Raw genomic sequence first — 14083 nt, forward strand, 5'->3', positions numbered from 1 at the left:
GAGAGCCTGTTGAAAACGTAAGGCAGTTCGCATACCTCGGAAGCACCATGACAGCAGAAGGGGACACAGACACAGACATCAGTGCCCGCATAGGTAAGGCAGCATCAGTCTTCAGAAGGATGAACCCAGTGTGGAACAGTGGGAAGATATCCAGAGTGCTGAAAACCAAGCTGCTACAGTCAGTAGTAATACCAACTGCACTCTATGCATGTGAAACATGGAAGATAACAACAAGAATGCGGAACAAGCTGGATGCCTTCCAACAACGATGCCTCCGCAAAATTTTACACATAACATACAGAGACAGGATTACCAACGAGGAGGTATACCACAGAACTGGTACAAAACCACTCAGCATCACCATCACCGAGAGGAGGATGAGGTATGCTGGACATGTCCTCAGGATGACCTCAGACCGACACGCCAAAACATCTGTGTTTTGGAAACCAGAGGGCAAACGGAAAAGAGGGAGGCCTAAACTAACATGGCGACGTACCCTTCAAAAAGATCTGGAAAGCAGGGGGATAACATTGAAGGATGCCGAGTCCCTCGCCGAAGACAGAGCAGAGTGGAGAAGACTTGCTGCCCAATGTGCCTTGCACGGGAGGAACTAAGTCTAAGTAAGTAATGCAGGACTAGGATTGTTGATGATACCTCGCTGTGACAGATGTGTTCTGTAACACCTACACACCTATATTGATATCCTCAGAGCTTAACCCGTAGAGCAGTATAAATCAGTTGAATCTGCGACTAAATCAATCAGGAGACTGAAGCCTTTTGGAACTATTTGTCACACCAAGATGCATGGGCCGAATTCGTTGGCTGGTAAATGCCACACGATTATTCACTTCCCAGTACGTAACGTTGAACTTTTTTCCATCGCAAAGTTGAAAACTTCTAAATTTCATGCGTGCAGTTTCTGTTTTTGACTGCAAATTAAAGGCCACAGACGGACGTTTCACACCCAGTCACCCAACGTAAGCTGATACAGAATTTTTTCTTTGAACCTTGATGGCTTGAAAAATGTTTCTCTTTCAACCATCATAGGATTACCTCAAACTACGTGGGGAAAAAAAGCCAGAAGTGAAAAGAGAATCATGCTAACTGAAACCTATAAAAAACTGCATATACACTCTGTCTCGCTTTGTTATTCTACAATTTTGGTAAAAAAAAAAGAAGAGCAAAAAGCAGAGAATTCTATCCACACAGCGTTATTGTGCACAGTACACCCCACATGTATCATGCTGACAGGTAAAGCCATAACCTGTGGAAATTTACACCCTACTGCCATGGAGGGAGAATGATGGGTGGGACTGACAGGGCTTACAGCTTGTCCAATAAAGTATAGCAGGGTGTTACATGATATGAACAATGTCAGGAGAAGGGCCTTACCGCATCTGTCTTGTCAAAACATGCCCTTCATTAGTCACCTGGTCTCAGACCAGAGTGACAGTAAAATAGGATTATGTTGCCATCAGCAAAGCAGGTTTAGAAAGATCCTTTTTTTCGCACGTGTCAGCCCTGGCATCGATGGTCTCTGAAATTGATGATACCGAAAGTTTTTCGCCTGACCAAAATCTGCAAGTACGCAGCGTTTGGACATGATGGTGCTATTCATTTCAGGGAGAGAGATTACGTGGCCACCTCTTCTGATAGCAATGATCCTTAGAAGTTAGAATACAAATAGAATCAGATGCTGATGTGCTGATACAAAATGTGCTGACTAATGTTAAAAGTCAGGGAAGATAGAAAGATGGCTAACACAACTGCCAACTCCAGCAGGACCCAGAGCTGGTTGAACAGGTGACAAGTCTGGGCCTGACAGTCATGAAAATGTGATTTTCACGGGCACTAAAAGCAGCTGTTCAGGACGGCTGCCTGCTGGGCGCAAGACAGGCATCCACCTAACAAGGGTAGTGGACAGACAAGTGGACTGTTTGTTCTACTTCATGTCTTATCCTCCAAGAATACAGAATGGCAACCAGGTATGCACAGGTAAACAAGGGCTGGTATTACATGTTCGTCTAGCAAGGCCAGAGGAGAGAAGTCTGTAGTTTCTGTATTTTCCATATCACACATGCATCTTGACAGCGGTAACAGGTGAAGACACACTGGTTGTCCAACCCAAAGTGTTTATCTCAGACTTAATGCATACAGGGAAATGGTAAGATCTCGAGCGGCCTTTCAATGGAAACCTTCCACAAAACAGTCCATAACCATGATAATAGAAGCTCTAACGAGAAGTCTCCAGTCAGGGAGAAACATTTGTATTGGTTTTTCCCCTTCTCTTGCTCCCATACATTCTTTTTAGAAGGTTGAAAAAGCTGGTCCCATTCAGTTGGTAGTTAGAGGGTAAAGGTGGTGATCTCGTGACCCTTTCCCCACCAGTATCTCCCAAATGTGTCATTCTCAACAGACCATTTTGAATCCTGGTACAAAAACATCTCACCAGCTTGTCTTTGTCCTCTACAACAAGCACGTTTCATCCACAAATTTTCAAGTTATCTTTGAATCATTGCCAATTAGTTTGTACCCCACTCAGTGATACACTTCATCAAGGCGCACCGGCACATATGTAACCTGCAGCGAATGCTTACCCGAGAAATATGTTACTGTGTAGTAGATAGGTAGCTATTATCTGATTGTAAATTTTCCCTGCGTGTATCCATCTAGATTTGCTTTATCCCCTATGCTACCCTTACCAGAGAAAATATGGAGTATGCACATAGAAAAGAGGAAGACAGGTGGCTGGTATTGAATGTACAGTATATTTTATCCATCTGGATCCACATCATCCCCTATCGCAAGCCTCCTTCCCCGGACATAAAAGTCTGTTACCATGACAACAGAACAGATTGACCTTGGGATGGTGGATGCAGCCTAAGCCCCCGAGGCTGCTTTTATTTCGGGGAAAGAATAAACTTTTATGACCAAGTCGTAGGTACTGACATGATATACAAGGAGTTCATATTATAAAGCCATTGTCGGTGCGTCTTCCCCTCTTCCTGGCTGTGTGTCGTTAAATTTAATGCTGGCGCAAGCCTGTATTTTCTTGTGCTTCTGCACGTATATAGAACTAGAGTTCCCCGATCTCATACCTTCGCCAAATGATGTTAATCTTTATGACTGACAAATTATAGATTATTCCCCCCTGATTTAACAAATAGAATCATGAATTATATCATTTTATCATATTCTTAACCAAAAGACAGTCTTATATTAACAAACAATGCCATTCTAGCATTTCCTCATAAATTATGCAAATAAGGTCCTGATTTGAATACATTATGTTTAGCGATGTTCACCTTCACTTAACTTTCAAATACCACAAGTATGAAATTCCAAGCAGTTATCTTTACATAATTATAAAATTTTCTCATTAATTATGCAAATTAAGTCCTCATTTACATAATTAATATCTCTGTGTTTCTCTCATTCTCAATTACCAATGTCACAAGCTTCAATAGTCCAACCATGGAATGAAGCTGATTTATAGAATATCTCCATAAATTATGCAAATTACATCCATATTTGCGTAATTGTCAAATAATTATATCAAGCATCACATAAGCTATCTACATACCAAAAATCACGACGATCCGTCAACCGGTTCTTGAGTTACATTGAGTTGAATATTTTCAAACATATAGTCCTGTAGTTCCAGAGCAAGCCGCTAGGGGGCCCAAACTCACGTCACTTCTTCCCCAGCACAAGAGCTACCTACCATCCAAATTTCGTCACCCTAGCATGTCTAGATCATGAGATATCAAAACCGGAAGTGCAGCTGCAGTACCATAACAAGCCGCTAGGAGGTCCAAAATCTAATCATTTCGAGGTCTCATCAAGACCTACCCACCTACCAAGTATCAAGACAATCCACCAAGGCCTTCTAAAGTTATCGTGTTTACAGACACACACACACACACACACACACACACACATACACGAACGCCTCTGAAAACATAACCTTCTTGGCGAAGGTAATAATGAAAGGATATAAAATTGCCAGGATGCATAGATCTACTACACTTCTGTAGACAAAATGGCTGTGTCACAGTTACTAAATGTCCATAGAAAGATTTTCACACACCTATCTGTGTACTTCTGGCAGTACTAGAAGGTGCAATCAATTTTTTCATCAAAAAACAAACTTAAAGCACTTGCTGCAACTATTTCTGGCCGTTGCAGCCAACATACTGCATGACTTCCTCCCTTTGTCAACTGCTTACAGCAAACAATCTTGCCCTTCTTGACCTCATTTTGCTGCTACAAGCCTTGCCTGTGTCTGTCATTACCTACATGTGCAGGTACATGTATTGTAATTTAGACCAGCCCCAGACAGCAAACATTTGTTTCTTCATTTTACAGCAGGAACAACTCTGATAAACAGCATGCCAGATGTGAGTTATGGCCAGGTGTAACAACATATTTCAGCTAAGTTTATGACCAAAGGTTTATTGATTTTTTCAACTGTCCAATAACAGTTGACCTACATGAAAAGCAACCCCGACTGTTGATTAGCCTGACACAGATATCAGGAAAACGGTGATAAAAGTTTTTCGCAAAGTCATGTGGCACACAGTTATTCATGTACCGAAATGCATGATTTTAACAAAGAAAGTGTGATGTCACTGAGAACCCTCAAATTTTTACTACTGAAATATGGCACCAGTTGCTGTAACCATTACCATCTGGAAAACTAGACACAGTGCAGGGCTCGAAATACTGGGTGCATGTACACCTTACTGCACCCAAATTTGGAGCTGTGCACCCAATTTTTTTCTGTGGGTGCACCAGTGCACATAAATATTTTTTGTAGGTTAACATATATGTGAAGATGTTAAATTTATAGTAGTACTAGTTTATTCTTTTAAGAACATCTAGTGTCAGAAAAATAGTAAAATCATTCTTATAGCACTTTTCTTTAGAAACAAAACATAATTAGTTTTTGCTGACATTCTACTTATTTTATCTTATATGGTGCACCCATAGAAAATTTTGTGCACCCAATTTTTTAGGTTGGGTGCACCAGTGCACCTATTCCCAAAAATGAATTTGGAGCCCTTCAGAGACAGTGGAGGCTGCAGTGATGGCATGTAACACACCAGGACAGGTTTATGGATGGGCTTTCCTTGTCATAACAGCTGTCTGTCATCTGTGTGGTCCAGAGTTACCATGTACTAATGACTGTCTTCCACCAGGGTAGGGGTTCTTCCAAACAAGGCAGCCAGGAGGTAACATAAAGGTGTGTTTCAGACTGAACATCTAGCCTCTACCAAGCTTCAGGTGCTGCAAAATGTGCTCTCTAGTGGACCAACTGCCCCAGCATTTTATCTCTGTCTATTTCAGTATTTGGCCAATTACGACTCTTTCCAGCTGCTTCCCGACGCCTGGTAGAGGCCAGAACCTCTAGACAGGTTTTGCATCAACATTTTATTTCATCAATGACTATTTTGGTCTATTCATGACATTGTGTCACCTTCCTATCTGAAGGACATAAAATCTAATTTTTCTCCACCATGCCCAGCAACAACTTTCATGATCGTACATAAAATACATACTTAATCCTGCCAAACGAGTAAAAATCTGAGCCCTGCATTTAATGCCCAGCCACGTAAAGGCAGTCTACACCTTGCCATTTAGGCAAGGTCGTAAGGTCGAAACTCTAACGAACCGAGGACCCGCCTAATTAGGAAACATTCTTCATGGCGGCTTCTCAGGTGCGCAAAGCTACTGTAACATGTTGTAATCCATTATGTCACTTACACATGATAACAGAGTCACTTACAGACAAGTACTTGCTAGACAGGTTTGGTCACCGAGCCCAGCTGTTCACAAGACTTGATTGAAGCTGTATTCAGAACTCCAACAATGGAAATATCTACAAGGTAAGACACTGTATCTTCTTCTCATCAGTTTGACAATTTGTGAGACTCACTATAGTCAAGAATTCCCCCAGGTTACTAGTTCAAAATTGATTGTTCAAACATTCTGCAATATTTTCCCATTTGTCAAGAGTAAAAATATCTATAGTACAAGATGAGACACTGTACCTTCTTCTCATCAGTTTGACAAATTGTGAAACACACAATAGCCAAGAATTCTCCCAGGTTACCAGTTCAAAATTGATTGTTCAAACATTCTGCAATCTCTTCCCATGTGTCAAGAGTGAAATGTTCATCCATAACCCTTTGTTTCTGCAGTTTTACCTTCCTAATTATCCACCAGAGCCCCAGACAAATGGCTTGTGAACACTGCAGCTATACTATAGCTGACAGAAATCCAGGGAGACCAATCAGACAACTGAAGAGATGACAGAGTCAGATATTGGAAAATTGTAACTGCAAAATGATTCATCCCCGCTCTCAAAATTCACTCCCTCATTTATAACCTGTGTAAGCAGAGAGGGGCCAGACAATCAGAGATGCCAGACAGAGATAATATTAGCAGGTAGAAATGCAATAACCAACAAACACATACACAAAGAGTCATTAAATCACTGATTAACCCAGCAAGCAAATGCACAGAGACGAGGGGAGACGACATGTACATTTCCAAGAGATGGCAGACGCAGATACTGTGTGCGGGTAACTACAATGATTTCCACACACATTGCTTCTCCCCTTTATCTGATGCAGTTTAGAAGGTCTGTCTGCCCACTGAACTGTCTTGTGTCTGGAGGAACCACAAAGTGATTATTCCTGTCCCTGCGGTGTGCTTAGCTTAAACGTTAAAGTCATCTGGTGAATTCTTGTGTAGCCTCAATGTCTTTGAAAAGAAGCGAGGATAAAGGTTTTGGCATATGATATGCACATGATCAGGCAAAATGTAAAGATAATCAATCATGTGATTGTGGTGGTATTATGTGTAATCTTGCTGATGCAATAGGAAGGAACACTGTTCTCATGCAATTTGTTTTACCATCCATTCTTGTTACATGTGTATTTATAATAGTGTTACGTCGGTGAAGGTTAGACATCCAGGTACATGTTGTACTAAGGTACGCCAAAAAACAGTTAATCATTGACAAGCAAAATCATATCCAGTGTGACTGTTTTTTTGGCACACTTATACTGTTACTATACAGGAAAATATGCAGACCAACACCAAGGAAGAAAGAAGTAAGGAAATGGACTGACAGAAGAAAAAGGCTGGAATCAAAGGAGAAAAAAGCGAGAGACAAGCCTGCCTTCCCCATTAAAAGACCAACTACTAAATGACCTGTAAAGAACAGACTATGTAAATAAAGCACAATTATTGTACTTGTTTCCCACAGAGTTAAGAAACCCTTGGGCAACCTTTCAACTTTCCCGGTCTTACCTCAATTCAGGCTCAAAACAAATACATAATATGAATCACAAAAGGAACTTGTAAAATACAAAGAAAAGACACTCTTCTCTGCAAAAGATCAACTTTTTAAAATCAAGCACAGTGGAAACTTCTGACTGGTATTTATATGTAGTTTATTACAATTATGGTTCCATCAGTGTATATACTATATTCACCCCCTGCAAGTGCTTCCCTGGAGTGTTCCTTTACATGTTAATGATCTCTATAACTCTGATAATTTGTGAAGATCCCTCCCTTTACCTTGACAACAGTCCTATAATTGCCCCTATTCAGAATTTTGACGCCTACTTAGCAGAGAATCATGTCTCTGCATGGGATTTAACAGCTTTTCTCTCCCCAAATAGACCAATTCACAGGGAGCCTGCTAAATATAAACTGTCGCATTGTTTCAGTCTCATTGTCAGGTTTGGTGTGAATTTTTCCAGCCTCACCTCACCTGAAGACCATTCGGTGACAGCGAGACATATCATGCATAAGTCTTCCGAAGATTAAAGTTGCAATATCAATGGCAGCTTTGCTGTAAATTCGCAGGACATAAATCTTTGTGGACACATTCATTGTTATTCATAGTGCTGCAGCACCACCTCCACAGGAATGACTATTGTGAGTTTAGGGTACATTTTGTGGGGCTTGCCGTGCCAAATTCGGCTTCCAACCCAGCGTGATTGTTTCCCTTGCAATAATATTCCATTGACCCCCGTGACCCAGACCTGCCGAGACAGCCGAGAAATTTATATATTGTTCTTTCTCCCAGGCCATCTCGCAAATTAAGTTTGTGCTCGCTGCGAATCACCCTGATTGCTGTTGGCGGACGCTAAATGATGTGGCTGCGTAAGGATTATCTCGGGGTCTCGGTCCGGCCCACTGTAAAATTGCAATCCCGGAAAACTATGGGCGCTGCGTCCGTGAGCCGCACAACAATGGCGAGAGAGCCTCTCTCCTGCAGAGGCATTGAATAGTGGCGGGCAGAGCTGAGATCAGGGGCCACAGGAGGCTTTCTCACACTAAACAGCTGGTAGCTCACTCCTAATGGCTGCCTTTGTGCATCACTATTGGGAGCCGCGGCTGTGATACAGAACCTACCGGGCAGTAGGAGCGGGCCACACTCGCTGTGTTGTGAATCATAATTAATACATAGCTGGACCTCCCCGTGTTGTGTCTCATAATTAATATATAGATAGCTGGGCCACCCTATGTTCTGTATCATTAGTAATTGAAAGCTAGGCCACCCTCAGATTGAGTCACTGTTTGTACAGAAATTTAACATAAACATCATGGCTACATACTAGACTACACAAAGACAGGTACCAAGCTACCATTCTCCATGGCCCTGCTTTCTGACCCCATAACCAATACAGATTTCATACCAAAAGCATCAGCACTGAGAAGATCTGATGAATTATAGGCATCTCTACTCTTAAGTCCAAGTGTAAAGCAGCATGAAGCTTTCAGTCAGTCTTCCATTAGATATAGCTGGGAGTTACAGGTTCTCTTTTCAAAACCACATCTATTTGAGTATTTCTACATCTATACTGTCTGCTCTTTCCACTAGAAAAGTCATGAGCTGCCAGCACAGTCAGAAGTGCTTCCTTCTCAGTTTCACGGTTGTCACTGCTCGCTGTTGAACTGTTCCAGGCAAGTGCCTGTTGAAGGGCGAGACCCAGTGTGGCTGGCCAGCCTGTCACAACAGGGGAAAGGGAATGTTTGGACAGCAGTTCTCACTACAAACAGAGCCCTCACACTGGCAGGCAGCAGCACACACATACTCCGGCAAACACCATATACAGCACGTCTAGGCCTGCCGCATCCTGGTCCACTTGTGTGGCAACAGTACGTGTGTAGCACAAAATCCCTACCTCGGTAAACAAACCTAAAGCTATGCTCAAAAGAAGCCTGCATTTCAAGTGGTAAAAACATTCCCTATCACCAAACAAAAGCTGCAGAAGCACAATTATCCTGTTTGAAGTGTTTAGTTTCTTCTATGGATCATCAGCGATAAATATTCTTTTCATTACAACCAACTGCAAGAGATAAACAAGATGCCTGTTTCGTGCATTCCGAAAACAAACTGCATGCTGGCTCCTGACTTGGCCAAAGCTTACCAACACTAAACTGCACAATGAAATGCTGATAGCATCAAACCTTTCTGACTGATTTTTTGTCCTCTTGTTTTCCCCTCAAACACTGTTATCAAACACTCGGCTTAGTAAGCAAGTAGAAATTCTTTATGAGGAAAACTAAAATTAATTAATCATTGGGAATTGGCTGGAGTTGATATGGCCTGATTTCATCGCCTAACTGGTAATGTTTTGTGGCAACGCTGTTTGTCACTGCCAAATTCATCTACAGACTGATCCAAGGCCAGAAGTGCAGCACTCTGCCACACAAAGTAATCAGTAAACTGAAGCGGATCCGGTTCCAGTGGGGCTCCGCTCAGTAGCGGGGGAACGCCCGTCTTGAACAGTCTCTACCAGACCAACAATGTTGGCTATGCATAGAAGAATATTTCTTATTTGTAAGGGGAGCTTTGCCGCCTTGGGTTTGACTAGCCGCACAACTTCAGAAATTAACCCTCTCACAGACTGACTCTCCTGGCCAACTGTTTCCCTTTTTTTACCGAATTCTAGGATCCGTACCTCCATAGGAAGGGCTGGTGGAGGCTAGGAACCGTCAGTGCGGCCTGTACAATCAAACCCACACAAACACACAGGAGGTGTGAGACACATGGTGCCACCGTGCACACAACATAGCCAGGGTGGTCTCTCCAACCTTTAGACAGGTGTGCGGCACATACTAAATACAGACCTGCGTTTATTTTCAATCCGTCAAACTAACCTGAGAAAACATTTTCACAAATGTCTCCATGTTTTCCCCACAGGGAGCTTGGAACATTCTTACTTACACTACAAACTGCATTTTAAATGACGAGATCTATATCTTTTTGAAATATGCAGGTGTCTACTTGATCAGAGGCAGCACACTCAAAGAAGGAGCATTTTCCCAAGGTCCCAAATCAGAGCACTCATGCCATTTACATGACACAGATGTACGTCATAGCACTACTACAAGGGACATTGCAAACCAGAGAGCTCTTAGACAAACCTTGTTGAACTTTCTAAAGCAGGGCTCTCAAATCCTCTCTAAATTTTTCAATCCACTCACTGCCTTGTAGTCACTAAAAGTGAAGAATTTCTTGTCTGAATACCCTGAGTTATGGTTCAATAAAAGTATTCAGACTCCAAAACATGTACATGTATTTCTTTTACATGATATGTGCTGCAAATTGGTAGTTTTTTCTATAAAAAGAAACAGCCAGACATTTAGGAGGTGGCATATTCTACTGAGTAATCCCTTGCTGTGGTTTGTAGTGAGGCTTGAAGGCCTCCTGCAAAGCATGATGGATGGCGGTGAGTGCATGACCTTTCGCCAAAGTTCCATACTCAGGTGGGGCTTGAAATACCACGTCTACACAAACATGTAACCTAACATGTTCTGTACCAGCAAATTCACTCAAGTATCTATGCTGGTAAAGAGCAGAGGGCTAGTGGAAGAGAAGCAGAGAAAATGCACCAGACTTGAAAAATGAGAGACTGTTTCTTTAATTGTTACGCCAGCTACACAGAAGTACAGAATGTCGAATGACGGAACCCCGGGATAAAGGTTCGACATATTGCACAGCGGGGGTAACACTTGATGGAAGAGTGCGATTAAAACTCCACGCTAAACAGGGTGCAGATCTCCTGTGGATGCGACAACGCGCCCGGGGGTGTTCCGTAGGTACGGTTATGGATGATACGATAAGTCCATATCTCGCCCAATCAATCAACGGAATTACTTTCCGTCCCCCTGACTAATGTGGTTGTCATCGTTTCCGCGAAAGGGCAAGCGAGGGTAAATTCTGCCTGAAGGAAGGCGGCACGTTTTATCCCATTTTCCTCACAAATTTGCCTAATAACATCTAAATAAATAATTTACTAAAATCTGCAGAAATATACAGCAATTATTAAAAAACACAAAGCAAACTAATAAAAAAATTTCATCTGATTTTATAATTTACTACAAGGAAGTAACATTGACTGGTTTTATAACATCACAAGCACCCAGACTGCACCAGCATTTTTGTAGACGTAGCAAAATGTAAAGCAGCAGCCATTGCTGTGTTCACCAACGTATCCCAAATTCGATTAATTCTCCCAATCGAAGGTGTTTGTCCGGTACAGCCGGCCAGCACTAATCCCACATCCATTAGGAATCCCGCCCGAATTTTATAATCATAATCCCACAACTCCCAGCCTAGCTTTCTGTGCCATCAATGACGGGTCTGTAAAGTATGTGGCTACCACGAGACACAGCAGTTAATACAGCTCCGCTTTTTACACTGCCGCGCCAATACCCCACGGTTCCCTGCGGCTAGAATTCATTTCTGTCGATCACATGCCATTTGCTTCCCAAAATGAAAAGTGTTTCGATATTTACGAGCCATTTAGATGTACCAGGAATTTCATTTACAACCGACCAATCCAGGAAGATTTCCCTAAAGGCATCGGGCAGAGTGCTTATGCTCAGACTGATGCACTGAAACAATTTTCAATATAAAAAATATCCATATTTGAACCGGCTTCCTTTTAGGCCCAAACACTGGCAGTCTTGGATCATAAAGTCTGGTAACGTAGACATCCAAGCAATCTGAACACAGTTTGTCCTGATGTCCCCTATGCTAAAAGGATGTTAATTCTCTGTAATGCTCTGGTGTGCAGCGCTTCTCCCAGCCAGGATTGGTACTTTGCATCTTTATGAGTCATCAGCTGCCAGGTCTAAATTTTTCATTGATTGGACTGCAAATGCCCCAACTGATTATGACCATTTATCAGTCCCTCCTGTCACTCAGAATTCTGCAAGGCTGGAAAACAACACTAAAAATCGCACAAAATTTTGGAGTGTGTTCAACACTTTTCTTTCTCTAACTCACACACCCATCATATAAATTTCAAGGTTTGCCAAAAGTTGTGCTCCAATCAAAGAATAAATTCAAATTTGTTTTATTCATTTTCAAACACAGCCATAATTTGATCCCGTTTGACGCCAATGCTTGGATAGTAAAATATATCTTGTGCTGTCTTGTATTTTTAGTTCCTGGCGCATAAGTTATTTGTGCAACTCGTACTCTGACTCCACTCCTATGAAAAACTTTCACGATGAAAAAAAGCTGGCAGTCTTTGGTTTCAGCCAAGTGAGTATTAATATCAGACTTTCCAAAGTCTGATTACTAAAAGCTTTTGATTCCTATTTGTTCCAGACAGCGACAGAAAACTGACCAAGAAGCGCTACAGCTGATGTCTACGTATGGACAAAACTGGTATGTTTACACGCAGTACATTTCACACAAACTCCGCCAACAAACGCCCCCAAAAGCCCCTGCCAGTACGCAAACAAAACCCACGCGGGAAGAGATCTGGAGTTATGCATGGATGAATTTTTTTTTTTCTGGAGATGGAAACTAGACGCTTTCCTTCGCCGTGACCGTGAAGAGGCCAGCGGACGGCGCCGGTGCCTCCGGCCGAGCAGCCGGCCCCCTGCCGCCCGCTCCTGACCACTTTCATCAGAGCACCGCTCACGAGCACACAACTCCGCAGGTAGCGAGCTCAAACTTACCTTGGGGTAGGTGTGCAGCGGGTAGGTCATCTCACACGACTTGATACACGGCGTCACATCTCCTAAGAGCTGGTCGAAGGACTCGGACGCCGTTGACAGCGAGAAAAACGACGCCAGCGTCAGCATCAACACTTTCGGCGTAGCCATTTTTGCCTTCCTGAAGCTCTCCGACTTCTCAACTCCCGCGAGACTTGCAGATATATCACGTGATGGTGAGAGGAAACGTGATCTTCATACTGGAGGAAGGCTATTCCATTTGGAAACTTTGAAGGGGGTGAAGCTTGCAAGTATTAAAACAGATAAAGTTGGTTGAAATCAAAATGCAAAGCAATATATTAAACGTCAAACGGTTTTGATTCTGTCGTGAAAAGATATCAAACGTCTTAGTAATAGATTGTTTGTGTGCATGCAGAAAATTTTGATGTTGAAGTTTTTGCATCTCGCATTGATGCATGGAAATGAAAGTCCACTCTAGATCTCAAATTTGCCAACAAATGATGTTACATTGTACATTAGAATGCTCTTCTTGCCATCTACTCCAAAAATAGTGTATTTATTACATACCTAAATGAAAATTGCAATATCTGGCAAACATTCTCCCTATTTGGCCAATTTCTATTGCTTTTTTCAGCCCCTCTGGAGTTTTTCATCTGGACATATTAGAAATCATATTTGGATTCATTTCACAGGTACCGTTTCAGCAAAGTGCATTCCTGACATTTTTGGGTTGGACAGAATTTACATATTCTCCCCATAGAATCATCAAAAATAGATTAATCAAAAGAAAAATGCCCCCATGGAGGATATAAGGCAAGCTAGCCTGAAATCAAATTTTAGGTCATTCAGGCTTGAAATGAAGGACTGAACATGTGATTGACACTCACTGGATGGGCATTTGTTCCCAACTAGTAGTAGGATAAAAAGACAAAGACAGAATACCAACCAAATACAACATTGAACAGATTGTTAGGGAAGTTTAATTTCATATTTGGACTTGGAGTTGTTTCTTTATGTAATGTTTAATAAAAATGGCCATAAGGCCACACTGATTTAATTTTATGGATGACATCCGCACAGGCAT

General features: G+C 42.1%; 1 protein-coding gene across 1 annotated transcript in view; it reads right to left on the bottom strand.

Moving 5' to 3' along the window:
- The window catches only part of LOC109486146 (transmembrane protein 59-like), a 40481-nt gene extending 27274 nt beyond the window's left edge, over positions 1-13207 (bottom strand). The window contains exon 1 of the mRNA XM_019789851.1: positions 13003-13207. Coding sequence (XP_019645410.1) covers positions 13003-13149 — 147 coding nt within the window. The 5' untranslated portion in view covers positions 13150-13207. The remainder of the gene's footprint in view (positions 1-13002) is intronic.
- Between the last annotated feature and the right edge of the window lie 876 nt (positions 13208-14083).

This window comes from Branchiostoma belcheri, unplaced genomic scaffold (assembly GCF_001625305.1).
Source record: "Branchiostoma belcheri isolate BF01 breed outbred unplaced genomic scaffold, Haploidv18h27 scaffold8, whole genome shotgun sequence".
Classification (NCBI taxonomy): domain Eukaryota; kingdom Metazoa; phylum Chordata; class Leptocardii; order Amphioxiformes; family Branchiostomatidae; genus Branchiostoma; species Branchiostoma belcheri.